Source organism: Pisolithus orientalis, assembly GCF_024613125.1.
Source record: "Pisolithus orientalis strain OTSU chromosome Unknown F5J12scaffold_2, whole genome shotgun sequence".
NCBI lineage: Eukaryota > Fungi > Basidiomycota > Agaricomycetes > Boletales > Pisolithaceae > Pisolithus > Pisolithus orientalis.
Window position 1 is genome coordinate 1,186,293 of NW_026260783.1, and position 26,080 is coordinate 1,212,372.

Genomic DNA, 26,080 nt, shown 5'->3' on the forward strand with positions numbered 1-26,080 from the left:
GACCCAGAATATCTCCAAAGAATGTTTTCGTTTCTCACAAGATACGTACACAATGTTTCTGGATCTTTGAGCTTACTCGTGATCTCACCGAGGACAGTGTACTTAAGTCATAGATATATCATTGCATCATGATCGAGGGGAAAAGTACAAAGGATGGGGGAATTATGCCAGTGCACCCTAAATACAAAATACACTGTCAATTAAATCACAGATAAACTAAGGAGAAGAACATACCATAGGATCCCAAGCAGGCAAAACCGACGGCTCACCCGCTTCAAATATCTTGACGAGCTCTTTCGGCGCTAACGATTTATGTACGACAACCTGGTATACAAACCTGCACCAATGGTTATTGACCTTATCGGATATCACCGCGGCTCGAAAACACGTACTCGTCGAACCACTTGTCGCTCATGACCATATACCCTTTGTGCCCACTTTCATCACCCCACGAATTCTCAACCTTGAAGCGAATAGGACAACCAGTCTTCTCATCGACGTGGACACCCGAGATGACCATGGCGTGTGTCATCGCTGACTCGTTGGTCTGCAGACGTTGAGCTTTGGTTAGGTTCAACTGGATGTTGAACGCTTGCTGCTGGAGAGTCACACAGCTGTAATGGGCTGCAGAGTATACACTGCACTCACCTGGTACTGATGGTAGTCGAGGTCCATTATGCCGACGTCCTTGGAAGAATCCGAGAACTGGTTGACATCGCAACCAAAGAACACAGGCTGCCCTGCTTTGATGGACTGAAAACATTCATGTTAAGAGAACTAGTATCGGCATCGGCAACCTAACGTACTCGAACGACAGCTGCCTTGAGCTCCGTGGATCCAGTGTTCACGTCTGGAACACGCTATTAGTGCATGAATCGGATGTAACCCGCTGAGACTGACATAGAACCCGACGTCCACCCCAGACGTTGCCAAGCTTATCTACGGTGTAAAGCTTGTTGTACTCATTCCTGGGATCATCGATGAGCGAGAAGCATTCAGAAGGCTAGACGCGGTTGATTTAGGGGAAACAGTTCGTAAGTGTTCGTGATAATGAGGACCGACCGTATATCTGGTGGCGAACGCCTTGTAGAACTCAAGTGGAGTACCTTCCCACTTGGAGTACTTGCCGTCCTCGTTGTAGTACTCCCACGTGAACGAAACGTCCGGCTTAGGAGGAACACCGAGAGTGGCGGTCATAATGGTGTAAACCTCCTGCATAAGTTGCTCCTTCTTAGCACGCAGTATCGCAGTGACTTGTTCAGAGGTCAACGAGGAGTTGGCCCGGAGCGTAGCAGACAAATCACGAAGCGTAAGTGCATGTTCACGCAACTTCAACTTAAGAAGGTTGTTCAATGAACCAGAAGCACTAGAGTGAAATGACTCCGGGTACATAGGCAGCGGCACGAGACCGTACGTCTAACCGTCAAAGAATGGAATGAGGTGAACGCCTGGCTGCTAGTGAAAGTGTGACAACACTGACCTCGAGGAGGTTGACTACCATGTCCCATTGACCGCCATCACTAATGAGGTCGTCTGCTAGGAAATTAACGAGACGGTCATCCACTGGAAGGTGCGCGTTTTCGATAGACAGCTCAAGGTAGTAGTTGGACTTGTTAAGCTTATCCCAGAAAAACAGATAGGACTAGAAAGTAAACTTCATATCAGGAAAATGCCATCCGAGTGACGTGAGTCACGGTGGACGAACTTGTGAACACTGGAAGTCCTTGAGCTTGAGTTTCTTCATGACCTCGTACCTAATAACATTGGTCGTTGCAAACAGCCAGCAACGACCACTCGATTTCTGGTTGGTAACGGGCCCGGTATGGAACTCCACCTCATGGTTAAACACATGAGGGACCGCAATCTGCGTTTCACGGGACGTCAATGCTGTCTTGATGTTGGAATGTGCGAGGACAGTACGAGCGAGTTGGATCTTGGGGTCTGCTGAAGCAGTCAACTCCCAAGCCTCGACGTTAGAAAGGGAGACGGAGCCATCGGACGATTTAGGGAGGGACACGTCAGTGTAGTGAGCACTCCCCGAGGCACGTCGGGCCTTCTCGTCAGTTGACTGCCTCTCGCGCTCGAGTGACGACTTGGTTGGCTGCTGGTTGGCGGCTTTAGACACGATTCCACCCATGATGCAAGTTAAGGATGAAAGACTTGGGAGCCGAAAACCGTCCCGGGGCATGCCTTAAGTCTGAGGGCGCGGCAGCTGTTGAGAAGGACACTTTTATAGGGCCGCGCCAGTACACAGTCTGGCACCACATGGCGATACAGCGATAACAACGAAGCGGCTTGGCTGCTGTCAGTGTGTACATGGTCCACCCACAAAAGATGTCGGTTTTGCTATACACTGAACGTTGTCTGCTAGTGCCAGTCCAATAAACGGTCTACAGTACTACATTATCCTATTACTTCAGTCCCAGTTCTCGGTACGGTAGCACTGCTTATCATGGTATTACAGCGCGGATCATGTGACTATAAGAAGCCTATGCCGATTCGCTTGGAGGTTCACGTGACAACTTGCAGACAGTGAGATGCGTAGACACGACACCTGAATATAGTTAGCGCACAACACAGAATGAAGTGAAAAATGGGTGATTACCATGCATAAACAACCGTTCCCTTTGGGCATCGTACACCACCGATGTGATCCCCGAAGCCAATCGACCTGAATCCTCAAATGCCTTATCGTGAGGATGAAGGTGAGCAATGATAGACTACGAAGGGAGGATGACGGATTCACCTTATTAACGTTGTACCTTTGCCCGTGAACGGAGCCCAGGTCTCCATTGACCGTCACTCGAAGGCCCGTCGAGGACACTGGAGCTGAGGGGTCCTCAAACTTCCTAAAGATAAGTCCAAGAACATCTGCAAGGCCTTGCGGACCAACGCGTGAGCTTTCGAATGCAACGAATAACCGGTGGCGACTAACCTGCAACCCAAAGCGCCCCGTTGGAATCAATGGCAAGGTTGTCCGCTGCGAAGCCTGGAAAGGGCTGAGCTATACAAATACCGACAGAACACAACACAAATGTGTTACCTGTCTTAATGACCTCGCTAAATAGCAATGTATGATCAGTGCCTTTCTTCAGAACTGTGATTTCTCCCAGCATAGAATCTGCGACGTAGTACGTATTGTTGTTGTGACCAAGTCCCTTGACAATCCCGTTGCTCCCGTGGAGTCCGCGGTATGCAAATTTACAGCCATGATCAGCGTGACAAAAGCCAACAGACGTGTCATAAGGTTGGATTAACACATCCAGATGCCGTTTCTGTGCAGAGTCCCTAACTTAGCATGGCATGAGAAGAGTTGTGAAGGATGACATACAAGACCAGACTTCTGGGAATGGTCATTTGTGAAGTACATACTCCTCCCATCTGGAGATCCAACGACATCGTTGGGAGTGATAATGATGGCGGGATCTTCGAAGGTCCTAAGATGCCTCAACTCGCTGTCCCCCAGTCGAGTTTCAAAAACTTCAATCACAGAATCAGCCCCAACGCTGGAGGGGTCGCCGGCCGCGGGTTTCCGGTGGTTGACGAGATACACGTAAAGAGTTGATGGATCCTGTGCGGAAATAACCACATCCATCCCATGCAGGGAAATTCCACTGCGTGAGGACAAACCAGTGAAATTGAGCCGCGTGATTGAGTTCGTTTCATAGTCGTAGACAGCGACATGGTCGTCCTCGGACATTCCAGACGCGTTGAGCCTATCAATGGCGGGCATCCACTGGAGTCGGCCATATAGTGTCGAGCACGCCAAATAGAGTAGGCCAGACGGCTGATGTAGTATGATCTCTGTGTCGACACGGTCAGTTTCATGAGACAGGAACAAAAAAGAAAGGAATTCACTCTCGCATGCCTGGAGCTCCGGAACAATGCTGCAATTGCTGGTTCCAATGGATTCTACGGACCTTCCTATACCCATCGCTGCCAAATACGGCTTAAGGTGTACACACCCAGCGACAAGGATGGCCAATACAAGGACGGCAACGCTTCTGAAGGCGCGATCCATGGGGGGGAAGCAGAGGGGGGAGGGAGGAGAGAGCCCGGATGGTTAAGGCACACGGCATTAATATTTATCGCGGCATTCCGCTAATGCTGGACTCACAAAATCGGAGCATCGGAACCCACCTATGGAGAATGCTGAAGAACGCGACGTCCCCGTCATTACTGCTTCCTTATTGTTGTTGCAGTTGTTTAAAACTGTCAGGTCGATAGAAGGAAGGTGGTTTCGATCGCTGGGAAAAGCATCGCAGAGATTAGCATCCAGCGATATTCTTGATAGACAGAAAGTCTCGGTGAAATCCGTGGACGGCGATAGCTGGCCTCAGCTAATAGCCTGGCCAACGTCTGAGTCGATGACAACGGATTCACAGCTGCTAATAGAGTTTGGTGACAACTGACCTAAACTGACTTGTTTGTTTGTGTGTAATCACAGGCTTGTCTTGTAATTCTATTTACCCCCTGCAGGTTCTACCAGGAACAGGTTCACCTCTAAAATGAGTATAGATGTCCTTGAAGTCCGTGGTCTCACCTCAATTTTGTTGTCTCTTCCGTTTTGCAAACTTACTAGTACCTCAGGTCACTCCCCAGAGTTTGGCGTACTTGTGTCTGGGTGGCTTCGTCGTGCTAGTTAGTCGTTCGGGCGTGTGTCCGGGAAAACTCAAATGCTTACCCTACTAGTTCTCCATGGTTTCCCTTCTTGTGAAGGAGAAGGTCAGTTCGAGCTCTGTAATCTGCTCGACAATCTCATTCTCTTCAGTAGCTATATATCAATGAAGTCGTGCTCGGCACGGGGTTCGGCGTGCTCATGGGTCCTTATGTTGCCAACGTATTCAGTCCCAGGTCCTGGGGTGCTGAGCAGAACATAATCACGCTTGAGGTTATGAGGATCGTCCTTGCAACTGGTCTCTTTGCGGTGGGCGTTGAGCTGCCGTGTGCTTACATGTGGGAACATGTCAGGGGTTTGTTAATTATGGTGGTGCCTACCATGGCGTTCGGTTGGATCATTGTAGCAGGTGAGTGTCTCTGGCCCCATCTCCCGTCTGAATTGATCTTATCTGGCCGCTACAGGGATCCTTCATGCCCTTTTCCCGATGTTGGATATGATCTCTGCACTTTGTATCGCTTCCTGCCTTACTCCCACCGATCCAGTCACCTGTGCAGCCATCACTCGTACGTAATCTGAGTTTCTATCGGTGAGGCGTGGTCAGCCAAGAATCTTCTTTTCCTAGGCGGAAAATTTGCTGCAAAGCATGTCCCCCTCAAGATTCGCAGAATCTTATCAGCTGAATCTGCAGCGAATGATGGGTTGGCGTATCCGTTCCTCAGTATTTCTCTATACCTGACTGCCGAAACATCCACTCGCGTCGCCATTGGAAAGTGGTTCCTCGTTGGTTGGCTATGTGAGATATCGTTCTCTTCTGTTGACTGGAACGCTAACTTCTTCTGTGATATAGATCAGGTCATCTTTGGCACCACCCTCGGCGGAATTCTCGGTAAGCTCGAACGTGCTCTCAGCAGAATCTTACTCATGGTACAATACCCAGGGCTCATATTCTCTAAGCTTATGAAGCTTAGTCATCGGAGAGGTCTCATTGACCGTGAATCCTACATTGCGCAATATTTAGCTCTCGCGATCTTCACCACCGGCGTTGCCAGCAGTCTCGGCGCTGATGACCTCCTCGCAGCATTTGCGGCAGGTGTGTGCGGTGGTTAGCTCACCAGTGCATTTCGCTCACGGTTTCTGCAGGCTCAGCAATTTCATGGGATGGACATTTCAATACGCAAACCGAAGGTGATGCGTTTGCGTCTGTCATAGATTACGTCTTGAACTGCGGTTGCTTCATCTATATTGGCGCTTGGCTGCCGTTCAGTTCCTATAATACCTCGGATCTCGGGATTACCCCCTGGCGCCTGTGTTGTCTAATGATCGCATTACTTGTTCTCCGTCGCATCCCCCCTTTATTGCTACTTTATAGATTCGTTCCGGAAATATCTTCCTGGAAAGAAGCATTGTTTTCGGGGCACTTCGGTGAGTTGACCAAGCTCCTGACAACGATTAGGTCATTGATATCTGGTTTCAGGACCGGTGTGTAGTTGTTTTCTAGTCGTGGTAGTATTGATGCCGAATGCCCTTGGCAGATGGGTGTCAGCGCGGTGTTTGTCTCTGCATTAGCTTTGACTCGCCTTCCCACTCCTGAAAATCCCCCAGCGGATCAGCAACAGTTGCTCGCGGCAGTTATTCAACCTATAGTGTCGTTCGTCGTTCTTGGTTCCATCATAATTCGTGCGTTTCGTCTGTTTCTCCCTTCGGATTCGGCTGATAGCCTACAGACGGACTTTCTATTCCGTTCTTCAACTTGGGCCGTGAGGTGCACTCACGCACTACCAGTCTATCTTTGAATTGGACCTGGACTAACCGCACCACACCCGATTGGGTCCTTTGGGCGCGCCGCCCTGAAGGTGCAACAGCAACGCCTAGCGCTATCAATATAGCTGTGGCCGACGTTGAACGTGGTGCGGTGCCAGTAGCTGATGTTTCCCCCTGCAACGAAGAACTGGACTGTGATGACTCCGAAACGGTATTAGCTACGTCGGGAAGGGACGAGGTAGCAGATGTTTCGGAGCTCATAACGAGCCGTTCTCATCGACCAAGAGAGGACGAAATTCCAGGCTTGGACAGTCGCGTTAAGGTCCACTTCTCACCCTTCGTCCACTGAGGATGTCGCTGATCAATTAGGATACACAGCCCGGAACTGAAGCTGATGTTATGCAAGCTGAAGACTTGACCTCGCCGAACAACTCCCAGGTGAAAACTGTACGCTTTCCGAGTACTCAATAACAACTACTGGGAGTCCACATTGGACATGAAGTTGTCCATGTCATGGTCAATGCCTCCTATGCCTTATCACGAAATTTTGTGTCTTGGAAGCCAGGAATATTGGTGTGCGTTTGCACCACGTTTCTTGGTTCGAGCTGTTCTCGCATCTCCAATACCTACATTCTAGAAGCTCATGACTCTCGTTACATCGAGTTTACCCAAAGCAATGAATATCCTCCACCACTGCCAGTCGAGTTTTGACATGTCTGATGTGAGGCGAGTTGCTTGGAAGTTACCTGCCAGTCGACAGGAAATAAGTCGTGCAGTCATGTTATTCCATGAGCTGCAAGGAACTTGCAAGTTACTGTACTGTATTATCTAATCGTACCTTTCACGCCCACTCACGATGGACGTTGACTCTGACTCTGACATCTCCCTTTTCGGGGACGAAGACCCGCGTGCCAAGGGTAAAGGTAAGGGAAAGGCATCAGAAAGGCTGAGGAAGGGAAAAGCAAAAAGAAAGGCAAAGGAGGTCAGTTTCGCCTATGTGGGGTCCGCCCGGAGGATGGAAGTTGAGGAACACCTGGCTATAGCAAGCTTATACATGGGAGGCCTCATATACGCGCTCATGGGATACTGTTCAAGAAGACGAAACTGGGAGCTTGCAAGGGTCTGTGGAGGATTTGATGGCTAGGGGCCGACGAAGGAGGTATGCTACAGTACCTTGTGTGCTCGACTCGCTGGCTGAGCGCACATAGACTCCTCGCACCTGCCTCTGCCATACGACGCACGATCATCCGGCATCTGGTCTTGATTTTGGACCTTTCAAATTCCATGATGGACCGTGATTTTCGCCCCACGCGATTTGACCTTGCGCTTCGCTACGCTCGGGAGTTTGTAGCGGAGTGGTTTGACCAGAACCCACTTGGACAAATTGGTGTTGTTGGCATGCGTTCTGGCCTTGGGGAGCGCGTCGGCGAAATGTCAGGTAGGGTAACATCGTATTCAGTGTGTTCATCTGACGTGATTTTGCAGGCAACCCTCAAGATGTCCTCAGGTCGTTGAGTAACAGGGCAAAATTGGAACCTGCTGGAGAACCAAGCCTGCAGAATGCGATAGAAATGGCGAGAGGCAACATGAGGTACTTTGCTTCCCAAATCATTCCATGTGACCCGCTCACACCCATAGTCACCTACCGACACAGTCATCTCGCGAAATCCTTATCATCTATGGCTCGCTAACTACTTGTGACCCTGGTAACATTCACGAGACTTTAGAGGTCTGCGTCAAGAGTAGAATTCGGATATCCATCATCGCCCTCGCAGCAGAGATGAAAATCTGCAGGGAACTAAGTGACAAGACAGGAGGTAAGTGAAAATATTTATTTAAAAGAAACCCGTGATTTCTTCACTAGCAAGTACGTAGGGAAATTTGGAGTGGCCATGAATGAGGGCCATTTCAAGGACTTGTTGTTCGAATTAGTTCCTCCTCCCGTTCAGCAAGCCACGATCCGTAATGCGGGCCGCGGAAGTGGAAATCCACCCGCAGATCTGATGATGATGGGCTTTCCGACCCGTCTTCCAGACACGTCGACTCCGAGCCTTTGTGTTTGCCACTCGGACATGAAGAGCGAGGGATTTCTGTGTCCACGTTGTATGGCGAAAGTGTGCGACGTACCGACTGATTGCGATATCTGTGGCCTTATGATTGTGAGCTCACCCCATCTGGCACGAAGCTACCACCACCTGTTCCCCGTCAAGCCGTACGAAGCGGTGTTCGTACCTGTACTCTTGTCCGTATGATTTGGCTGAGGGTTGGTTCTACCAGGACGTCACTCGACGACACGTCCCAGTCGGCCAGCGCTTGTCACGCATGCGCTCGGCCGTTTCCAGCAGCACCTTCAAGTGGAGTTGTGACGGAGGGGATCAGCCCGCTGGGCCGATACCGCTGTCCAGATTGCCACCACGACTTCTGCACTGAATGCGATGTTTTCGTACACGATGTAGTTCACTGCTGTCCAGGCTGCGGCAAATGAGCACCTTATTACTCTGTACTTACATGTAGAGGGACAATTCAACAAATTTCATACGTGACCCGCGTGCGGTCCGCTGAGGGGCGCGGTGAGACTCCGCGTGTGTTTGTCGATTTAGCCTGCTCGGCTCTGTCCACACCCTTTTCGCCGTTCCTACCATGTACTGGCTGCCCCTCACGCTCATTTTATCGTCTGGCCAGCTTCTCGTCAATGCTGGCTATCAAACCAAAGGGCAAAACTGTTCCTCCGCTGATAACCGTCTCCAGATAGGGACGTATCAATTCTACAGTGACTGCGACTCCGAGACCTACTGCTCCTCCGCCGGTGTTTGCGAACTTAAAGGGTGCAGAAAGGACCAGTACCCGTTTGGCTATGCTCAGAATGCCACACTTCCACCGCTCTGTCCAAGTGGTCAATTTTGCCCCGATGAGGCTGATGCGTGCCAACCCCTCCTCGGCGTTGGCAGTCCCTGTCAACTGAACCGCGATGGTGAGTATCACTGGCATCACCTTGTTATGCTCTCTCTGTGAGATAGTGGTAGTCTAATTCCTCCCGACGATGTATTCAGACCAATGCGAACCTCCTCCCAATGCCGCAGAGCTTGCTGACACGTTACACTATGGTCGTAACGTCAATGGCGCTGTTTGTCTCAACAACGTCTGCATGTAGGTTAAGTGGTATTTTCATATGGGGTTGTTCAGTTGAACGCAACCATGCATAGGTGGGCAAACGTTACGGTGGGCCAGCCGTGCGAAATAGAAAACACGGCCTATATCGCATACACAGGCAACAGCGAGTACATCGACGTTGCATCAAGGTTCGTGCAATCTGGGATGTTTCGTCCAGCTGTATCGGAACCCCAACCTATTTTAGAGGAAACTGTCAAGTTGGATCGTACTGTGACTCTCAACGACTGATTTGCGTGACCATGAAGGCTGTCGGCGAGACTTGTGATGGAGATAAAGAGTGGGGTTTCTTTCATGATCACAAATAATCGAATCTGACAGGCTGGGCGGGTAGATGCAGCACGTTCAATTGCCAAAGCAATGGTGTGTGTGGTCAGAGTGCTGATATGCCCAACCAATTTGGGGCCTGGGTATATGTCTTAGTCGGGGTGAGCATCTTGGGAGGTGCGCTAAGTGACCTATAAGGGCACAATACCTTCCTGATCGATTTCTGCAGGGATGTCTGGGACGCTCGTTTCGTTGTTCTTGATCCACCGGCGTCAACGTGACGCGGAGCGCGAGAAGCGCGAACAGTACTGGCGCGAACAGGTAAGGAGTCTGTGCTATGATGCTTGTTCACATTTATGATGTGGCGCGTGCGACAGAATGCATTCCGGCAGAATATTCTTCAAATGCGCGAAACAGCGCGGACGTCCATTCTCTCGCTCCCTGGGCATGGTAGCAACAGGAGTACCATGTATTCGCGTGCTGCATCTGCTGTGTCCGATGATTCGTCCTCGCCTATTCTACAACAGCAACAATCGCCATATGGTACCAGTGGACTACGGAACTACGTGGTCGATGATCGAGACTGAAGGTGATTAACAGTACCTACACTTACATTTATTAGACGTACGGACTCGTAATAGTATCTTGTTTATCATGAATTTCTGCTTATACACGATCCTTAATTGCGTCCTTTCCCACGCTACGCGACGGAGGCGTATGTTTTTTTTTCTCGATTACTCAGGGCTTCCGGTCATGTCAGAACCGACTTCAAGCCAGAAGGTAATCGAGCATGCCACCCGTCCGTGGTCCATCCACTCACAGGAAATGACAGGTTACCGCAGCCATCGAAGCATTCTCATTAGACTCCCCGAGGCAGCCTTGCTGCACCGATAGCCCGGTTGGCAGCAAGAAGTGTCCCTCTTCGCCGCCGCCGGGCGCTCGGGTTGAGGATCTTTCGAGGGAAAAGCCGGACGACGACCTGGAAGCTTCGTGCAAGAGGTTTGTTGGCGATGTCGACCTTCCCGAATGTAAGCTGCCTACAATTGCCACTCGCTGCCGCGAAATTCACGTTCGTGTTTGCCAGGCGAAGAGCCGCTCTTGAAGGAGTCAAAGCGGCGGTTTGTGCTTTACCCTATTCAATATCACGAAGTATGGTGGTCGATCGCTTTCTCGTGACTTCTGCTCACACGTCGCTCAGATATGGCAAATGTACAAGAAAGCAGAAGCTTCATTTTGGACGGCAGAGGAAATGAACCTCCTCAAGGATATGCACGACTGGAATGACCGTCTGAATGACAACGAACGCTATTTTATCTCCCATGTACTTGCGTTTTTCGCTGCTTCAGACGGTATCGTCAATGAAAATCTCGTCGAGCGCTTCTCGAACGAGGTACAAGTCGCAGAAGCACGCTGCTTTTATGGCTTTCAGATTATGATGGAAAATATCCACTCCGAAACCTACTCTCCCCTGTGTCAAACACAAGGCTGAATGGGCACTCCAATGGATCTCAGACAAACGGTCAACGTTTGCTGAGCGACTAGTCGCCTTTGCTGCGGTAGAGGGCATTTTCTTCTCAGGGTCATTTGCTGCCATCTTTTGGCTCAAGAAACGTGGACTCATGCCTGGCTTGACTTTTTCCAACGAGCTCATCAGTCGCGACGAAGGCATGCACACGGACTTTGCTTGCTTGCTGTTCAGTCATCTTAGGCGTCGACCTCATCCGGACACTATTAAGCGGATCATCACCGAGGCTGTCAAAATCGAACAAGAGTTCTTGACTGGTGAGCGCGTCTCCGTAGGTTCGAAAAGCGCACTCAGCTCTTTTGAGATGCACTGCCTGTTGGTCTGATTGGTATGAATGCGGAACTCATGTGCCAGTATATTGAGTTCGTTGCGGATCGTTTGCTTGTCTCTCTGGGTAACGAGAAGGTGTACCAAGCCACCAATCCCTTCGATTTCATGGACATGATCTCGCTGCAAGGAAAGACCAATTTTTTTGAGAGGCGGGTCTCCGACTATACGAAAGCAAATGTTAGTCACGGCCAAAACCTAGAGACCCGGTCTTCCTGGACTTTGTGAGTACTGTGCATATTCAAGATTCACCTTGTGTTGATGGCAGTTGGATAGCACACTAGACGAGGACTTTTAGTCCTGTTTTGATCACTTATACTGTCATTTATGCAACGTGTAATATGTTAGCATTTGCACTGTAACTACATAGCATCACTCAATTTTTACTACACATTGGCATGGGCTATTCTTCATTAAACCCGCGCCGCAGGTGTTGACTGCGCACCGACCGGGTGCTGTCGCGCTTGAATCGTCTCCCAAGATTGTTTTCGTTCAGGAGCAATTGCGACGCGTGCGACTGGGCACTGGGGCTTCCGAAACCGATCAAATTCAGCGTAACGAACTCCACAGCAGCGTTGTTATTACCGTCGTCGTCGGTCATGTCAACCTCACTACTAGGCTCCACGGTTGTCGAGCCTTTACCCTCCCTACCACCCTCGCCAACCTCAGAAGACGGTTTCAATCGATCTCGCGTGTGGAGAGCATCGCTTGAAAGCCATTTCGGAGACCAGCAACCTTCGTCTAGCTCGTGCACTGGCAAGGGGAAGGAAAAACAACTATTTCACCAGGAAAGCGAAGGACAGGAGGAGGAAGATGACAACGACACCATTGAGGGAGTATATCCACCGTCCGGGGATGCAGCAGCCGAGACGCGACGAGTACAAGAGGTACTAAACATTCGTGTTTCTATGTTTTCACGCCGTCTTCATTTGCTGCGCCGCTCCGGATACACATTAATTCCTTGCCCCTAACAGACTCTGAAGAGATGGGAGGTGGCCGAACGGCAACGCCGGAAGGCTGCTCGCGAATCGGTGCAAATGACTACCGAACCATCCGTACTCGGAGATGTCACCCGCAAAGCAAGCCTCATTTTGTCTGGCCGACGCCCTTTACAACGTGCCAGTGCGCGTAATGGGCTGGGGGACCACCGCGCTTTGAAATCTCACGACTCCGTCGATGTTGTGCCATTAGGTGACATAGACCGGTCTCCCCAGCGCGTCGTATATTCGCCGACGCCATCCATTGGTGACAGTAACAATATTGGCACTACAACCAATCATGCCAATCCATTTATTCACCCATCGGAAAGACGCCTGTCACTGTCCCCACCAAACACGGCCGTCGTAGATTCGATACCACAGTCCCCAGCCGCGACCGGCCCTAGCGTTCACTCACAACGGTCGAATACCGTTCCTCGACCGCTGACAGGCTCACCACTTTCACTCCCCGTTCCTTCTCCCCACGTCCCTCCCAGTATTTCAAATCAGAAACCACTATCACCAACCCCCCCTCTAGTCATCGGCCCGCCGCTGCGCGAAGAGGAACCACAGAAGAGGGTACGGTGGTGGCATGAATGGCTATGTGGCTGTGGAGAGGGGCCTGACCGGGGTGGTGATCATCAGGTGCGACCAACGTCAACCTTAAGTAGTCCGTTGTTACTTACACTCGAATAGGCTGCGCGTACAAACCCTTTTGAGTAACCCCGACAGGTGTCTTTTTCTGCCCTACATACGCACTTTCTTTGTAATAGACCCCTTTGAGCCGGTCCTATATGTTTTTTTGGGCTCCGCTGACGTACCTTCATACATTCGTTTATTCTGAGTTAGTGGTCACCCCCAAGCATTTCGACAGCGCATGTATCGTATTGAGACAAACGTATAAATACATAGATTGCAGTCTAGCGTCAGGGACAAACAAGGCGTAAGGATGATTACTCGACTACGAACGGAAGGTCTCTGCAAGTGGATAACATATGCCATGACATAGACCCGGGTATGCATGCGCCAAAAAGGGATGTCGTCACCCGGGTTCTCAGAAGTAGTCATTGAGTTTTGTCAGCTGAACTTAGATACGTTGTCGACCTGGAGATAAAACTCCAGTAAGGAGACGAGGCTGAAGAACGACAAGTCATACCTTCGTACGTCCAACAGAAACGGTCATTCCACCATCTGCGGGGTCCCGACAAGTAGCGGCTCGTTCTCTGCTCGTGGTAACAGGCGGGGGCCAAACACCACTATTGTCAAGCACTACTAATCCGCCATTGCTGGAGCCTTTAGTCTTTCCGCTCGCTTCTAAGTCATCAACACCGCGGTTGCTGAGCGAAGTAATAGACACGCTTCTTGCAAACACTTTGCCCACATTAAAAAATGGTATGGAGAGACCATCTGCAACGCATCGGGTAAGGTTACGAGTAAACTGATCCATTGAGGGTAACGTACGGACTATGATAGAACCGAGGACTACAAATGACACGATGGGCTCGATGGTCGCAGCCAACATTTGCTGCTGATTTTCTGGGGAACCAGCGGGGAGCGGGAGACGTGTGCGAGCCATGGTCGAAACGAACACGGCACTCACGCCCATCTGCGGGATTTCAGAAGATCAATCCAAACCACGCACGAAGGCGGTAAAGAGCACGAGTACCCACCGGCCCTGCATGTAAGCGTCGTAGTACCCGGAGAGCGCCAACGAGCAGAAGGAAACTTACCAAAGTGTCCCGAGAATAGTGCTTCTTTCCAAGAGGATATTTCAGGCACGAACCTGTACAGCAGTAACAAAGGTGGGATGCGGCGGAAAAGAAGGATGCCTATCATGAGGACAACCAGGCGCCACGGAGTGATGCCAAGCTCTGCAGAGTTATAGGAACTGAATGGCAACCAAGCACCGATGTAAATGAAACAACAACAGTTCAGGATACAATCAATGACAGATGCAAATGTGTCGCCTTCAGTTTGTGTTTGTTCCTTGAAGTGACCATCCCACGCAACTGCGCAGCCTGGAATATCCAGCGAATTAGCCCTTCGCCAGGCTTTCTCATCCAAATTACCTGCTGCGAAGGAGGCGAGGAGATCATCTGCGCCAAGACTACTCGTGATTCCAGTGGTAAGGATTGCTAGAGCAAGATATTGTGCGATGTAGGACTCTCGATCAACGAAATCTTTGCCATGGCTGAGCTTCATTAGCTTAGAAAACAGCAGCCCTGAAATTTTATCCGTGGCGAGTTATTAATTAAGTTGAGGAATGAAGAACTAACCAATGATCGATCCCAGGAAGGAGCCAAACAAGACTTCATCTTCAGCGTAAACGTTCAGCATCAGCAAAGCATCTAGAAGGAAGAAAGAGAATGATTACAAAGCCATCCAATGACAAATCCCTTCCCTATCGCAACTCCAACTGTATCGACCAATAGATACATGGAAATGCCGAGGAACGGATACGCAAGGCCGTCATTCGCCGCAGCTTCTGCGGTTAAAATATCACGTATGGGCTCGGGGACGTGCTTTTCGGCAAATTTTCCGCCTGCAGCATAGGTTAATAGCAATGCTCTAACTGGTAAAAAGATACAAACGAGTGATAGCAACACAGGTAATCGGATCTGTCGGTGTAAGGCACGCAGCGATGCAGAGTGCCGAGCTCTGGTGCAGCTGGGGAAATAGAACACAAAGTATCACTTCATGCCCGTCTATTGTCGGAAATACTATCGCAGAGGTGAAGAGTAACCCACCTGCAACGACGAACCAGCCAAATGCCATGGTAGGCACGACCATGATGAGTAAACCCTTTGCATGCTCCTTCATGTAGGCACGCGGTAATTCGATGCCAGCAGCAAACAGGCCAGAAACGAGTATTAGCCTCATCACCTCTCGGGTGATTTCATCCTGCTGAGTGCCCCAGGACCTGGGATCAAACGCATTAAAACCGTAAGGGCCTATGAGTACGCCAAAAGCGGTGCCAAGAATGACTTCATTGATGTAAAGCTTGTGATGGGTTAACCATTACAAATGTACTGCGAAAGCAATCCAATTCACCGTTTCCTTGACCAGGAGAGATATCATAGAGAACTGGACAAATGGGGAGCAACCATGCAAAAAGCGTGTGAGGCAGCGAATGATGGAATATTGAATTGCCAGTGTTGACTATCAGAAGGTATCGATATGCAAAATGGACATACCACCACCGCGAACCCACCCAGGCATATGTACGCCAAGCTAGGTGGGGTAAACTGTAACCGGCTCGAGTCTGCGGGAGCCAACGGAACGGCGGGGAAAACTCACTGCGACTTCCACGTCCATGTTACAATTTATAGTGCCGACTGGAAAAGTGTATCCTGCTCTTGCACTCAGCTCCGCGATCCTTCGAGGGGGACTTCAGAGCCGTGTCTTATTATGTAGGCATGAGCCATTTATCGCGTGTCCACCCCGCGGGCTGATAAGGAATGGAGCCTAATGCGCCACATGATGAGAATTGTCATGCATGTCATGACGCAATTTTGGAAGCTGCAAGGTTACTCGACTGCAAAATGAAAGCCTCATGTAACCTGTAATCATCTGCACATATTTCACGTTAACACTGAAAAACGGTGGGTCGTTGGTGCAATTGACATTGCTGTGAGCCTAGCGCGTCGAAATGCAGTTTTCAAAACAATGTGGAGCTGGACGAACCTGCACACCTAACTCCGTGCGGCAAATGTATCATAGTAAGAGAACTTAGCACGTCATAAAATTCCATCGGTCATTTGCGTGCACAGGCTCAAACCCTGGGCCCTGACGTCAGCTTGCTCTCCAACCGTGTCGAAGTCTGTTGTCAATAAACTCGGAGTCCGGGCGGGTCCCTCGTTGATCTGATCGACGGAAGTGAGGAGTATGTTGTTCGCTACCTGCCGAAACCGGTCCCGTAAAGCTGCGTCCTGATTGGCATTGTAGCTCCATCATAGTAGTACTACAATCATATCAGCACCCTTGTTCTATGTAGCACGGGCTGGCAGCAGAGGTGGGCTCTAAGAGCGCATATTTCAAAGCCTGGCACTATTAGCGATGGAACCTGGGAGAACGGATGATAAATGCAAGTAGAAAACGTGAAGGAGGCACCCACAGTGGCAGGAAGACTAGTACACATGTACGTATAGCCCGATTGCCTGAGAAGTGGTGGGATCGTTCAAGATCATTCATGTCCGCCTTTGGCCCTGCAATAGGTCGTTGTGGAAACGTGCGCCCTATATCAGGACAGAAGCAGAGCTCTACGTGAAATGTTGGTGGCAGGTTTGCATGTCAACCATGCTGGCTAAGAGTAGCACGGGTGGAGGTTGGTCGACCTCGTGATAGGTACATGAATATCGGCGTGAACAGGAGGCCCTCTTCAATAATTATGTAAGTTATAACTAGGTCGCCTCGTCGTGCATTAGTATTATGTCTCAATTGGTTTCGTTTCGTTCAATACCCGATTCAATTACGTCCCCCCATATACTTTCCAGCCACTCTAATTGTATAACCGCTTCTCCAAACGTCTTTGCTATTGCGCGACTCAGCACAGGATCCTCAAAACCCTTTACCGTTACCTCAACGCTACCCTCCGGCGAAGGTTGCCCATCGAAATAATGGGGATCCAATGTCAACCTTGGCCTTTTCACATCACGTCTTCTATCCAGTCCGGACCGCAAGGTTTCCGGCACCGATCCCCGGTCACGAGATTCCATCCGCAGGCGTACAAGCGTCGTCACAAGAGCGACCAACAGTCGATTCCGCAACAGCACGAACACCGGATCGGTAGGCTTCAATGTGCGGTCAACGACTCCCCGTAACCGTCCCTCTTCCTCTTTCGAAAGTATCGACCCGCACTGAGTTCGTGCACGTAATACCTCGTCCGCAAGGTTCACAAGCTTAGTGCTATTTGTATGTGACCCTTCAGATATATCAGCTTGAAGAATTGTCCAAACACGTGCAGTAAAAGTTGTCGAGGCAGCAGGAGAAGGACCATCAGCAGGTGGAGGCGGCCGAATAAGGGCGCGAAGTGCCGCAGTAATGACAAAGGCCTGCAGGTGATTCTGTAATTTCACCAGGGCTGGGATCGCGAAGAAGAAGATAGGGGGTAGAGCATTGTCACGATCCGAACCTGTAGATACCATCGGAGATTCAGGCCCATCAAGGTCAGCCCGAATAATTTGCATGTCTCTTGTGGGGAGTGGGCATGAAACTGGCAAGGGGGAGGCGCCTAGCGATTGCACTAGGCAAACGATCCACTGGAACCGAGGGTCGGCAACATCGCCACTCACGGTAAAAGACGGCAGTGAGTATTCCAACCATGACCGCCAGTCTTGCAGAACACGGTCTTTCCGCCAAATGTCAAGAATGACCTCTCTTTCCGTTACCTTCGCTTGCTTAGCGACTATGGACCTCAGCTGTTGTTCAGTCATACTTCCGAGCACGAACCCAGACAAGTCATCTTTCATGACCTGTGAAAATTCGAGAATGAATTTGATAGTATCCGTGACAAGCTTGGCAAGTTCGCGCGGACGGGCTGTGCGAATCGGTGGATTGTCGAGGGCTCTTTGCACTGATTCAATTTCAGGGTCACGAACAGGAGCACAGCGCTCTCGCAAACTGGCGAGCACTTCCCGTAAAAACGACACAGTCGACTCCAACGGCGACGAGGTAGGAGGAAGCGGGGCAGATATCGCGACTAGAACAGGATGTTTCGGTGGAAGGAGGGAAGAAAGGGCTACGTGCACGTCACTATACAGTAATTTCAAGTGCGCGAGCTGAGTGGCAGGATCTGGATTGGACAAGTTTCCCACTGCCTGGAAGGACGTAAGGCTCGGCCTTGCGGGAGATCTGAGCTGAGGAGACCCATACCTCATCCCAGAAAGCTTTGTGCATCATATGTTCTACCCTGCGGCGTAGTGTCGGTTTAGAACTGCCCTCGGAGGTAACATGCGGTCGGGATATGATAGATAACAGCGACTTTCCGGGTGGGAGGACCTGTTCAGGGTCGGTTGCGAGGATACGCAGGAAGTACGTCCTGTCCAATATTTCCACCAGCTCTACGGGTAGAACCAGGGTATCGTTGGATACCAGCCGAGAGGTGAAACCCTGGGGTGGGGAAATGACTGTTGCAAACCTCTCCCCCGACTCTTCTTCGGAATCGACGGATGGTCGAATTGGCTTGGTAGTGCTGCTCGAAGCGGTGGCCAAGAAATCTCGGAGGACATTGAGAAGACCGTTGTTCTCTGCGGACTGGTCCCATAACCCGCGTTCTTGCAGCTGGTCAAAGTCTCGGCGGAGAGCATCCCAGGAGATCAGACGTGCGTCCTCGGGACGGCGCTGCAAGTCTTCCAACAATGATATTGTGTCGCCCAGTAAGGTGCTGTTGGGGAATGCTTCGGCTTTGGCTTTGAGACGTTGGATGATGTCGTCCATAATATTATGACCTCAAGCCAAGCCGCCTGACGACTGTCACCCACGGTGACATCAACCCAACTACGGGCCACTTCTATTCGTCCACCATCGGCGCTGTCTCTTTTCTTTTTTTCTTTTTTTTCTTCTAAAACCTCGGTGGTGTTCTGGGGTGGACTTGGTCAACGTGTGATGGACTCTTCCACGCCCTCCACATCGGCCACATCGGCAGCGGCTTCTGCAACGTCCGTACCAGCTGCGCAAGGGTCTTCGACGTCCAGCTATGACGCCAGTCAGCGTGCCAATCCGGTCGTCGCCTTCATCATAGGCTTTGCTATCATCATGATCGCCTCTGTTCTCAACGCTGCAGGACTTAACCTCACCAAGCTCGACCACGTGAGTGGTTCCATGTATCTAACGGGTCTTCCTTCATGTTTCGGGCTGCTGTAGGTAAGAACGAGTTCTATTCCGAAGGCTGCCAGAAGGAAGGATTGGCTGCGTCCGTTATGGCTGTTGGGGATGGTACTCTATGTCTTGTCTCAACTTATTGGGAGCACGCTAGCACTCGACTACATGAGAGCAGGTAAGCTGCCACTTCACTTTCCAATGTATTTTACATCTGATGTCCTGGATACCCTGCCCTCCAGAATATGTCGCACCTTTAGGGTCTGCTTCACTCGTTTTTAATTTCTTGTTTGCCAGGTTTCTGGTGGGAACTCCGGTCACCAAGACTGATATACATGTAGGTCGATCACTTCCGTGCGCTCTGCTCATTGAAAACGCCCCAGGGTACCATAGTAGTAGTGTTGGGTGTGATCGGTATCGTTGCATTTGGAGCCATCAACAGCGGTTTATCGTCGGAGACGAATGTTGAACATCTCACTGCTTTGTGGAGGCGGGGTGGATGGCTCCTGTTCTTCTTATGCATGAGCGTGGCTCTTATCATGCTTCTCATATTCATATATTCTCTGGATGCTGTGCTCACCGCTCGGTCGGATATCAACTCTGAGCCGTTGTCTGGAGCGACGTCGCTACGATTGCATGGTTCAAACACCAAATTTCTAGCGAAGGTCAAGGATAAGTGGTATTTCTTGATGGCCTGGATTAGGGAAAGGCTCGAGGTATGGACGGCACCACAGGACGATAAACGAATTGCATGGGTGCTTGGAATTGGGTGGGCTTGTTGCGGTGGCGGGCTTGCTGGAGGTTGCCTGGTGTTTGCCAAAGCCACGTACGCAGATTCCAAAACAGTGGTGCCTGCTTACTTGTTCACTGACTTTTTGTCAGAGTTAAGTTGTTGACAGGCAGTCTGTCACACGAAAATCCAGGCAACCAGTTCGGCCATGTGGCTCCAATATTCACAATCGTTTTGTTGGCTATAACTGCAGTCTTGCAGATCATTTGTCTCAACCGGGGCTTAAAGGTGTACGATTCCACCCTAGTAGTCCCGGTCTTCTACGGTGTTTACACGGCTACAGGGTATGTGCTTGCCATGGCAGTACATTGCCACTGACTCACGCGCGAATACATCTAGTTTCCTGGACTCGCTGATATTCAACAACGAAGTTGACGCCTATAAACCGTGGACACTTTTCCTTATCTTCACCTCAATCTTAATCCTTATTTCCGGGGTTGTGCTTCTGACGTCGAAGAAACCTGAGCGGTCCAAGCAGACTCCCGGTGGTTTACCGGTGTTCTCACGTGACGGTGCGGGCTCCACTACCAAAGTCGATGGTCGAGTCGGTGACACGACCGAAGATGGCAATTCCGAAGAGTTAGGCTCTGCGCAGCCAGACTGATGGGAGAGGGTTGGGAGAACTGTGGCAGGTGGGGGATGTGAGCGATGACGAGGATGATGGTCTTCTACGGCAACACGCGCCGAGGGGTGTGAACGTATCCCGAGTGCATGACTTTGCGGGCGGGGAGGAAAGCTCACGGTTGATGCAAGATGAAGAAGACCTTCGACATTGAACGTTCGAGATGCCCGAAAGCGCTCGGTAGCGACACTTGTCACGTCGCAAAGCCCCGTGGATTAGACTTGGAGACCAATCTGATATCTCCGTTTATCTAATCTCTACATATGTAATCACATTAGTAATACTTTATATTCTTTTTTGGATGCGTTCGTGTGGCTGTGCTACATTTGATTGACACCCTGTTCAAAGGCATCAAGTCTGTACGCGGCCCGCCCACATCATAGATGGTGGAACCTAGGAATGGCACGCAAGACAAGGAAGTCGACGAACTCGACGACAACTTCCAGTCAGACGACGGAGAAACGGACCCTAACGTCTTCAGAATATCGGACCCTTTGACTCCGCCTTCAGCCATGAGCTACAGCGCGAAAGAATTGCATAGTAAGTTTCAAGGGCTCCCAACTGCGTGGCTTCCGGTTGACTCTGATAGCGCTCATTCACGAGGGATATATCGACTTAAACCCGAGCTACCAACGAGGTATGTCCACCCCCAACTTCGTCATGTTCAGTCATTGACCGCAGGCACCCAGATGTTGTTTGGCCCGAGAGCAAACAAATTGGTCTCATTGACTCCATCTTCCGCAATTTCTACATACCTCCCATTATCTTTGCAGTGCAAAAGGATGACGAGGGAGAAGTCGTGCGCGTTTGCGTGGATGGCAAGCAGAGATTGACTTCTATACAGAAGTTCCTGGATGGCCTGGTGAGTTCACAATTCGACCCTTCTTGTATTCGAGGCCCTCTTACAGTGTCAGTGATAACAGATACCTCGTAAGTCTCTCGAGTGCTGTTTCATCCTTTTTCGTGACAATTGATTTCGAATGTGTGGAGATCGCGACTCACGGACCAAGAAGAATTTTTGGTATGTAAGATCTGAACAGCAGAAGGCTACGCGGTTGGAGATCCCAGAGGGCTGGAAACGACAGTTTGCTGAAACCCGAATTACGTGCGGTCAGTATCACATCCTGAATGCGAGCATGGACAGGGATGGACTAATTTATCTAGTCGAGTATCATGGCTTAGCTCCTGGCACCGAGAGAGAAATCTTCCAGCGTGTCCAGCTAGGAATGACTCTGACGGCAGCAGGTGAGTCACATTCAATTAGGTTAATAGCAACTAAGCGGTGTATAGAAAAACTACAGGCTATATCTTCTTCGTGGGCAGAATGGATAGCAGATCTTCATACAAGGCATGTCAACGCTGAAGGCGCCCTAGCAGATGTACTGGAATGGGACGTCAAACGCGGACGGGACTTTCAATGCATTGCTCAAATGGTATACTGCTGCGACTCGTTACCAGAGCACGCTCTTCCTACAGCACAGAAGCTAGAAAAATGGCTTGCACGTGTCGACAAGCCGACGCAATCTTTCAAAACGCGAATTAGCGATACGTTGGACGCGTTTTGGCACATCGCCACTGCAGAGAACCTGAACGCCGCGTTCACACAAGTTGATAAACGAGTCGCTCCAGTTGAGTTCGTTTTCATTGGTAAGGGTGACTCGTAACTGTGCATTTGCATCGTGCTGACCACGTGTAGGTACTCTCCTTTTCATTTTGGACAGGCGTACCCTCGAGGATCGAGCAAACGCGATCCTGCATATGCGGTTGCGGATCCGAGAGCAATTCCGAGACGTTCGCAATAACGGATTAGTTGGAAAAGCGCTTTGGAAATTTATCGACAGTGTAACAGGTCCTTCTGGGCTCAAAGTTCTGGACAATAGCCCATATTCGATCCGCGCCGGTTCATCCAGTTCTAAGAAGCGTAAACAACTGGACGAGGACGATGACGATTACCACCCGTCGCCTGTAAGAAGTCTTGGCCAGGATACAAGAACACGTGCTAGGGCAAGACAGAGCGACGACCGGGGCTGGCCTGCTGGTGCATAGTGGCAGAAAATCAGAGTAACAGTACATTACCACTAGTTATTGTATCCCACTCTTGAGGTGTACCACGTACCCTCGGGTGTTGTTATGGCTCGTGCATATTTTAGCAGCAGTTTGTCCCGCTCCTTGGAATTGACTGCGATATCTGACAAGAAAGGTTCGATGTCGTTGCTCTTCCATCGCTGCTTGGTGAGGAACAACTCAGTAAAGCGCGCAGCGGGATCCATCTGCAGCCCGGAGGCGGGGAAATAGGTCAATGCAGCACTGCTAGAGTTATCCTGCGACCGAAGATAGTTTCCCTGCAGGAATGCGTAAGTGTTGTTAATCGGAGAGTCAGAGAGGTGGGAACATACTGTAAGCAGTTCCAATGCAAGGAAGGCTTCGAAGGTGTCGCCAACTTTGTTTTTCCACTTCGACAAAAATTCTGACTCCACGATAGGCTCGTGCTAACAATGCCCAGTTTCAGGCCGCTACAGACATAACTGTGACACAATGACCTACCTTGTAATGTCTCAGAATCTCCAAGCCGATCTCAGCGACCACAGCTTTGACATCCATCTCCCACAGTCCTTCCTTGACAGGCCCGAACCAAGAGATGATCTGTCCAGAAACTTCTCGAGGAACCTCGTGCTCGTCCGCAAGCGTGGAGACGAGTTCCTCTACCCCTGCTGCTTGGTATGAGAGAGACAAAGTTACCACGTAACTAAGGATGAGCTCCAAAATCGTGCTGAGGTGCGTAGGAACAATGGGACGCAGGTAACCTGTATTATTTTAGTGTAAACGATTGTTGGAGGAAGGTTGGGTGATTCACCATCAAGGACGAGGATACGTTTCTCCTTCAGGCCCTGCTGAAACTCTGCTTCGCTTGCTTGGATTTCACACAATGCCTGGTCGTAAGTGTACTTTACAAGTGTCACCTACCCGAGGAGATTAGACGGGAGATGAGGAAGTTCTGATTGCTTACGCGTCGGTCTTCGTCACCTTCATCGTACTGCGCACCCTTCAGGAGCATGGGCAACTTGTGTAGTTTGGGGACAGACGGCACCAGCTCCAAAACTTCATGGATCCGATCCCTCACATTCACAGCTCTTCCCGAGTCCGTCCTTGACGGTGTCGTTACCAGCAAAGTATTAGACAGCTGAACCGAACGAAGGGCGTATGTTTTGTCTGCTGTACACAGGACTGCGTCCTCGGCGATGCTCCCTTTTACACACAGTCTGTAAATCTCCCAAATCGTGAGCATCCCGAACGCGTCTCCTTTGTGAACCTACGTCGATTGCGCATGAGAAGGGGCGTTCATCGTCGATTCAATCAACTGACATAGCTCGGGAGGAAGTTCGATCAGGCGGAATGAGCCCGCGTCCTGCGCAGTGGATGGGGAGAACCTGACGTCGATATCACTCATAGTAGTTGGTAGTGAGTGGGATAAAAGGAAAAAGTCAAAGAAGTTTGCCACACGCCCACTTCATGGAAAGAACGTTTGACGATGCAGTAGAGACAAGCATAGTTATGAGTCTATCTCGACCTCTACAGGACAAAACCTAACTCTAACCTCAGAGATCTCCTTTTTAGCCTCCCTAAGTCTATGCGTAATCTGTTCTTCTAACCTAGATGTCTCCATTACCGTCAATGTGCTGGCAACGTCTGCAGTCACATCCACAGATATAACAGACCCCATGCGTTTCGCTCGCAGGTCTCGTATTGCTAGTACGTAGGGAACCCCATGGCTAGATTCGGCGCTTTTCGACAAAAGGGGGTCTAGAGCGCGCGAAAGCTTGTCACAAGTTTTCCTTGAAACGCCAGCGTCCATAAGCTCCGCAAACGCACCCTTCAACAGTGCGTAGCCTTGCTGCAGGATGACAGCCGACACAATCATCCCTTGGGTCAAAGACGAATTTAACATTAATTTACTAGTTGTAGGGCTGCAACTTACCACCGATAGGGTCAAGGGGAAGTGCTGGGAGTAACCAGGATCCTAGGATCGCCACGAGTGCAACAACACTCGAATATGCGTCACTCCTGTGGTGTATAGCGTTGGCATATAACACAGGACTGTGCTCTTCGTCTGCAACTTTCTTGGTAATACGGTAGAGCCATTCTTTTGAGAGAACGCTAATGGCAGCAAACCAGGCAGCATTCGGATCTAGCACACCTCCAGCGTGACCATGTGCATGTCCAATGGACGGCATATGCTGTGCAGCGGATGTCACCTGGGAGAGAAGATCGTGTAGTGGACCCGGAGGAAGAGTGGAAACTGACGTAGCCAACGCCTGTGCTAGGAGATGATAGGAGTGAAATGCTATGCCGACGGCGCCAGCGATGAGCATAAGTGAGACGGTTGTGGTTCCTAGTGTTTCAAACTTGGAAAAACCGTAGGGGTAGTGTAATGATGGCGGTTTCCGCGACAACTTCCAACAGAACAGTGTAACAAAGTCGCCCAAAAGATCTGACAAGGACGTAAGAGAGAACGGCAAACTAGCCCGAATGGAGCCACACACCACTCAAAGAGTGACCCGCATCTGCTAGTAGAGATGCGGAGTTCATGTGCCAGGCAGCTATGCCCTTGGCACCAGTCAATACGACGTTGGAATACAATCCAATGAGTGTTATTCGACTACCGCGATCGCCTAGGGCGCCGTTCTTAGTCTTCTGGACTTGACCGGTAGGTTGATCCAACGTACCTGCGCCCTGTAGTGCCTGAAGCAATCCCTCGGTGTCGTGTCCATGGTCGTTGTCATTGTGTGAATGTGTGTGGAAAATGGAGTGATTGTGCGAATGAGGATGCGACGGAGTACCCTCCTTGTGGGTATCCGATGATGACTTTGTGGACTTGGAACGCCTTTGAGACATTCTCAGGACGGAAAACACTCTTGACGTGGAATACAGAGGATAACTGCAACACGTCACTGTGTTTCAAAAATGTGGTCGTTATGTTGTGAAGAAGCGCACCCCGACCCTGAACCGCACCCCGAAGACACAGCCGTTCTTAGGACCACGTCGTGTGCTGTGGTGGAGGGTACCGAAGACGACGACCTACGAGTCCCGCTAGTCGGGCGAGAGAGGAGTGATGGCCAAGTCGGAGGCCCGCGCTTACCACGAACCGAGTACAGAGCGACACGTCGCCAAGCTCCGATGTTGACGCGGACGTTCATATTGTATGGTG

At 50.4% G+C, this 26,080-nt stretch overlaps 13 protein-coding genes across 13 annotated transcripts; 7 read left to right on the top strand and 6 right to left on the bottom strand.

Moving 5' to 3' along the window:
* Positions 1-59: 59 nt before the first annotated feature.
* Positions 60-2,137, bottom strand: F5J12DRAFT_946016 (peptidase C1B bleomycin hydrolase; the record flags this gene model as incomplete). The annotated part of the gene is made up of 9 exons (XM_051749742.1): positions 60-177; positions 235-337; positions 393-595; positions 649-753; positions 807-850; positions 901-1,003; positions 1,063-1,416; positions 1,481-1,642; positions 1,706-2,137. 9 exons carry the CDS (start codon positions 2,135-2,137, stop codon positions 163-165), a joined length of 1,521 nt encoding a protein of 506 aa, XP_051604965.1. The 3' UTR covers positions 60-162.
* Positions 2,138-2,441: 304 nt separating this feature from the next.
* Positions 2,442-4,118, bottom strand: F5J12DRAFT_192510 (uncharacterized protein). Its single transcript, XM_051738336.1, has 6 exons — positions 3,859-4,118; positions 3,332-3,804; positions 3,044-3,275; positions 2,936-2,989; positions 2,747-2,880; positions 2,442-2,687 (listed from the first exon to the last, which is right to left on the bottom strand). The coding sequence occupies exons 1-6, from the start codon at positions 4,019-4,021 to the stop codon at positions 2,565-2,567; spliced, it is 1,179 nt and encodes a 392-aa protein (XP_051604966.1). The 5' UTR covers positions 4,022-4,118; the 3' UTR covers positions 2,442-2,564.
* Positions 4,119-4,453: 335 nt separating this feature from the next.
* F5J12DRAFT_797826 (Sodium/hydrogen exchanger family-domain-containing protein) lies at positions 4,454-7,234 on the top strand. Its single transcript, XM_051744190.1, has 12 exons — positions 4,454-4,725; positions 4,775-5,027; positions 5,083-5,184; positions 5,244-5,414; positions 5,469-5,507; positions 5,559-5,711; positions 5,762-6,043; positions 6,096-6,100; positions 6,154-6,298; positions 6,346-6,704; positions 6,761-7,125; positions 7,218-7,234. The coding sequence occupies exons 1-11, from the start codon at positions 4,699-4,701 to the stop codon at positions 6,851-6,853; spliced, it is 1,629 nt and encodes a 542-aa protein (XP_051604967.1). The 5' UTR covers positions 4,454-4,698; the 3' UTR covers positions 6,854-7,125; positions 7,218-7,234.
* On the top strand, positions 7,220-8,919 carry F5J12DRAFT_797842 (Ssl1-like-domain-containing protein). The gene is made up of 7 exons (XM_051744191.1): positions 7,220-7,364; positions 7,426-7,541; positions 7,591-7,820; positions 7,868-7,973; positions 8,021-8,199; positions 8,258-8,606; positions 8,660-8,919. The coding sequence occupies exons 1-7, from the start codon at positions 7,239-7,241 to the stop codon at positions 8,865-8,867; spliced, it is 1,314 nt and encodes a 437-aa protein (XP_051604968.1). The 5' UTR covers positions 7,220-7,238; the 3' UTR covers positions 8,868-8,919.
* A 31-nt stretch (positions 8,920-8,950) lies between these two features.
* F5J12DRAFT_797846 (uncharacterized protein) lies at positions 8,951-10,564 on the top strand. The gene is made up of 7 exons (XM_051744192.1): positions 8,951-9,353; positions 9,433-9,529; positions 9,586-9,681; positions 9,738-9,830; positions 9,885-9,994; positions 10,047-10,138; positions 10,195-10,564. The coding sequence occupies exons 1-7, from the start codon at positions 9,023-9,025 to the stop codon at positions 10,402-10,404; spliced, it is 1,029 nt and encodes a 342-aa protein (XP_051604969.1). The 5' UTR covers positions 8,951-9,022; the 3' UTR covers positions 10,405-10,564.
* On the top strand, positions 10,565-12,068 carry F5J12DRAFT_918467 (ribonucleotide reductase small subunit). The gene is made up of 7 exons (XM_051749225.1): positions 10,565-10,597; positions 10,650-10,845; positions 10,902-10,966; positions 11,016-11,289; positions 11,330-11,599; positions 11,647-11,893; positions 11,946-12,068. The coding sequence occupies exons 1-7, from the start codon at positions 10,571-10,573 to the stop codon at positions 11,965-11,967; spliced, it is 1,101 nt and encodes a 366-aa protein (XP_051604970.1). The 5' UTR covers positions 10,565-10,570; the 3' UTR covers positions 11,968-12,068.
* F5J12DRAFT_797855 (uncharacterized protein) lies at positions 12,069-13,538 on the top strand. The gene is made up of 3 exons (XM_051744193.1): positions 12,069-12,556; positions 12,644-13,291; positions 13,343-13,538. The coding sequence occupies exons 1-3, from the start codon at positions 12,269-12,271 to the stop codon at positions 13,367-13,369; spliced, it is 963 nt and encodes a 320-aa protein (XP_051604971.1). The 5' UTR covers positions 12,069-12,268; the 3' UTR covers positions 13,370-13,538.
* F5J12DRAFT_192855 (Cation/H+ exchanger) lies at positions 13,533-16,053 on the bottom strand. The gene is made up of 10 exons (XM_051738338.1): positions 15,698-16,053; positions 15,394-15,646; positions 15,238-15,339; positions 15,021-15,188; positions 14,923-14,961; positions 14,377-14,868; positions 14,317-14,321; positions 14,108-14,252; positions 13,803-14,053; positions 13,533-13,750 (listed from the first exon to the last, which is right to left on the bottom strand). Exons 1-10 carry the CDS (start codon positions 15,722-15,724, stop codon positions 13,724-13,726), a joined length of 1,509 nt encoding a protein of 502 aa, XP_051604972.1. The 5' UTR covers positions 15,725-16,053; the 3' UTR covers positions 13,533-13,723.
* Positions 16,054-17,028: 975 nt separating this feature from the next.
* F5J12DRAFT_192656 (uncharacterized protein) lies at positions 17,029-19,456 on the bottom strand. The gene is made up of 2 exons (XM_051738337.1): positions 18,518-19,456; positions 17,029-18,462 (listed from the first exon to the last, which is right to left on the bottom strand). Exons 1-2 carry the CDS (start codon positions 19,079-19,081, stop codon positions 17,080-17,082), a joined length of 1,947 nt encoding a protein of 648 aa, XP_051604973.1. The 5' UTR covers positions 19,082-19,456; the 3' UTR covers positions 17,029-17,079.
* F5J12DRAFT_712787 (uncharacterized protein) lies at positions 19,250-21,028 on the top strand (the record flags this gene model as incomplete). The annotated part of the gene is made up of 7 exons (XM_051740787.1): positions 19,250-19,453; positions 19,508-19,640; positions 19,705-19,799; positions 19,846-20,288; positions 20,345-20,536; positions 20,592-20,831; positions 20,863-21,028. 7 exons carry the CDS (start codon positions 19,250-19,252, stop codon positions 21,026-21,028), a joined length of 1,473 nt encoding a protein of 490 aa, XP_051604974.1.
* A 180-nt stretch (positions 21,029-21,208) lies between these two features.
* F5J12DRAFT_192898 (uncharacterized protein) lies at positions 21,209-23,216 on the top strand. Its single transcript, XM_051738339.1, has 7 exons — positions 21,209-21,414; positions 21,464-21,511; positions 21,564-21,736; positions 21,798-21,804; positions 21,865-21,984; positions 22,039-22,521; positions 22,571-23,216. Exons 1-7 carry the CDS (start codon positions 21,258-21,260, stop codon positions 22,918-22,920), a joined length of 1,338 nt encoding a protein of 445 aa, XP_051604975.1. The 5' UTR covers positions 21,209-21,257; the 3' UTR covers positions 22,921-23,216.
* F5J12DRAFT_192944 (sister chromatid cohesion protein Dcc1) lies at positions 22,746-24,434 on the bottom strand. Its single transcript, XM_051738341.1, has 6 exons — positions 24,189-24,434; positions 23,882-24,134; positions 23,729-23,834; positions 23,419-23,678; positions 23,271-23,363; positions 22,746-23,216 (listed from the first exon to the last, which is right to left on the bottom strand). Exons 1-6 carry the CDS (start codon positions 24,320-24,322, stop codon positions 22,953-22,955), a joined length of 1,110 nt encoding a protein of 369 aa, XP_051604976.1. The 5' UTR covers positions 24,323-24,434; the 3' UTR covers positions 22,746-22,952.
* Positions 24,265-26,034, bottom strand: F5J12DRAFT_192907 (CDF-like metal transporter). The gene is made up of 4 exons (XM_051738340.1): positions 25,599-26,034; positions 25,416-25,544; positions 24,851-25,363; positions 24,265-24,795 (listed from the first exon to the last, which is right to left on the bottom strand). Exons 1-4 carry the CDS (start codon positions 25,765-25,767, stop codon positions 24,425-24,427), a joined length of 1,182 nt encoding a protein of 393 aa, XP_051604977.1. The 5' UTR covers positions 25,768-26,034; the 3' UTR covers positions 24,265-24,424.
* Positions 26,035-26,080: the final 46 nt, after the last annotated feature.

Excerpts from the sequence above, each read along its gene's own strand:
- F5J12DRAFT_192510 (XM_051738336.1), bottom strand. The coding sequence starts at position 4,021 with ATGGATCGCGCCTTCAGAAGCGTTGCCGTCCTTGTATTGGCCATCCTT. Across the intron at positions 3,805-3,858 it reads GGAGCTCCAGGCATGCGAGA|AGATCATACTACATCAGCCG; the intron begins GTGAATTCCTTT and ends GTGTCGACACAG. Across the intron at positions 3,276-3,331 it reads ATTCCCAGAAGTCTGGTCTT|AAACGGCATCTGGATGTGTT; the intron begins GTATGTCATCCT and ends GACTCTGCACAG.
- F5J12DRAFT_797826 (XM_051744190.1), top strand. The coding sequence starts at position 4,699 with ATGGTTTCCCTTCTTGTGAAGGAGAAG. Across the intron at positions 5,185-5,243 it reads CACCTGTGCAGCCATCACTC|GCGGAAAATTTGCTGCAAAG; the intron begins GTACGTAATCTG and ends TTCTTTTCCTAG. Across the intron at positions 5,508-5,558 it reads CACCCTCGGCGGAATTCTCG|GGCTCATATTCTCTAAGCTT; the intron begins GTAAGCTCGAAC and ends TACAATACCCAG.
- F5J12DRAFT_797842 (XM_051744191.1), top strand. The coding sequence starts at position 7,239 with ATGGACGTTGACTCTGACTCTGACATCTCCCTTTTCGGGGACGAAGAC. Across the intron at positions 7,542-7,590 it reads GCTAGGGGCCGACGAAGGAG|ACTCCTCGCACCTGCCTCTG; the intron begins GTATGCTACAGT and ends GAGCGCACATAG. Across the intron at positions 8,607-8,659 it reads GTCAAGCCGTACGAAGCGGT|GACGTCACTCGACGACACGT; the intron begins GTTCGTACCTGT and ends TGGTTCTACCAG.
- F5J12DRAFT_797846 (XM_051744192.1), top strand. The coding sequence starts at position 9,023 with ATGTACTGGCTGCCCCTCACGCTCATTTTATCGTCTGGCCAGCTTCTC. Across the intron at positions 9,354-9,432 it reads CTGTCAACTGAACCGCGATG|ACCAATGCGAACCTCCTCCC; the intron begins GTGAGTATCACT and ends CGATGTATTCAG. Across the intron at positions 10,139-10,194 it reads AACAGTACTGGCGCGAACAG|AATGCATTCCGGCAGAATAT; the intron begins GTAAGGAGTCTG and ends CGCGTGCGACAG.
- F5J12DRAFT_918467 (XM_051749225.1), top strand. The coding sequence starts at position 10,571 with ATGTCAGAACCGACTTCAAGCCAGAAG. Across the intron at positions 10,967-11,015 it reads ACCCTATTCAATATCACGAA|ATATGGCAAATGTACAAGAA; the intron begins GTATGGTGGTCG and ends CACGTCGCTCAG. Across the intron at positions 11,290-11,329 it reads CGAAACCTACTCTCCCCTGT|ACAAACGGTCAACGTTTGCT; the intron begins GTCAAACACAAG and ends AATGGATCTCAG.
- F5J12DRAFT_797855 (XM_051744193.1), top strand. The coding sequence starts at position 12,269 with ATGTCAACCTCACTACTAGGCTCCACGGTTGTCGAGCCTTTACCCTCC. Across the intron at positions 12,557-12,643 it reads AGACGCGACGAGTACAAGAG|ACTCTGAAGAGATGGGAGGT; the intron begins GTACTAAACATT and ends TGCCCCTAACAG. Across the intron at positions 13,292-13,342 it reads ACCGGGGTGGTGATCATCAG|GCTGCGCGTACAAACCCTTT; the intron begins GTGCGACCAACG and ends ACACTCGAATAG.
- F5J12DRAFT_192855 (XM_051738338.1), bottom strand. The coding sequence starts at position 15,724 with ATGATATCTCTCCTGGTCAAGGAAACG. Across the intron at positions 15,647-15,697 it reads CTCTCCTGGTCAAGGAAACG|CTTTACATCAATGAAGTCAT; the intron begins GTGAATTGGATT and ends ACCCATCACAAG. Across the intron at positions 15,340-15,393 it reads TGGCTGGTTCGTCGTTGCAG|TGATACTTTGTGTTCTATTT; the intron begins GTGGGTTACTCT and ends ACGGGCATGAAG.
- F5J12DRAFT_192656 (XM_051738337.1), bottom strand. The coding sequence starts at position 19,081 with ATGGACGACATCATCCAACGTCTCAAAGCCAAAGCCGAAGCATTCCCC. Across the intron at positions 18,463-18,517 it reads ACAAAGCTTTCTGGGATGAG|GCAGTGGGAAACTTGTCCAA; the intron begins GTATGGGTCTCC and ends ACGTCCTTCCAG.
- F5J12DRAFT_192898 (XM_051738339.1), top strand. The coding sequence starts at position 21,258 with ATGGTGGAACCTAGGAATGGCACGCAAGACAAGGAAGTCGACGAACTC. Across the intron at positions 21,415-21,463 it reads CAGCGCGAAAGAATTGCATA|CGCTCATTCACGAGGGATAT; the intron begins GTAAGTTTCAAG and ends TGACTCTGATAG. Across the intron at positions 21,985-22,038 it reads TGAAACCCGAATTACGTGCG|TCGAGTATCATGGCTTAGCT; the intron begins GTCAGTATCACA and ends TAATTTATCTAG.
- F5J12DRAFT_192944 (XM_051738341.1), bottom strand. The coding sequence starts at position 24,322 with ATGAGTGATATCGACGTCAGGTTCTCCCCATCCACTGCGCAGGACGCG. Across the intron at positions 24,135-24,188 it reads CCTTCTCATGCGCAATCGAC|ACTGTGTGTAAAAGGGAGCA; the intron begins GTAGGTTCACAA and ends GGAGATTTACAG. Across the intron at positions 23,364-23,418 it reads AGATTCTGAGACATTACAAG|CACGAGCCTATCGTGGAGTC; the intron begins GTAGGTCATTGT and ends GGGCATTGTTAG.
- F5J12DRAFT_192907 (XM_051738340.1), bottom strand. The coding sequence starts at position 25,767 with ATGTCTCAAAGGCGTTCCAAGTCCACAAAGTCATCATCGGATACCCAC. Across the intron at positions 25,364-25,415 it reads TGCGGGTCACTCTTTGAGTG|ATCTTTTGGGCGACTTTGTT; the intron begins GTGTGTGGCTCC and ends CGTCCTTGTCAG. Across the intron at positions 24,796-24,850 it reads TCCCCTTGACCCTATCGGTG|GGATGATTGTGTCGGCTGTC; the intron begins GTAAGTTGCAGC and ends CTTTGACCCAAG.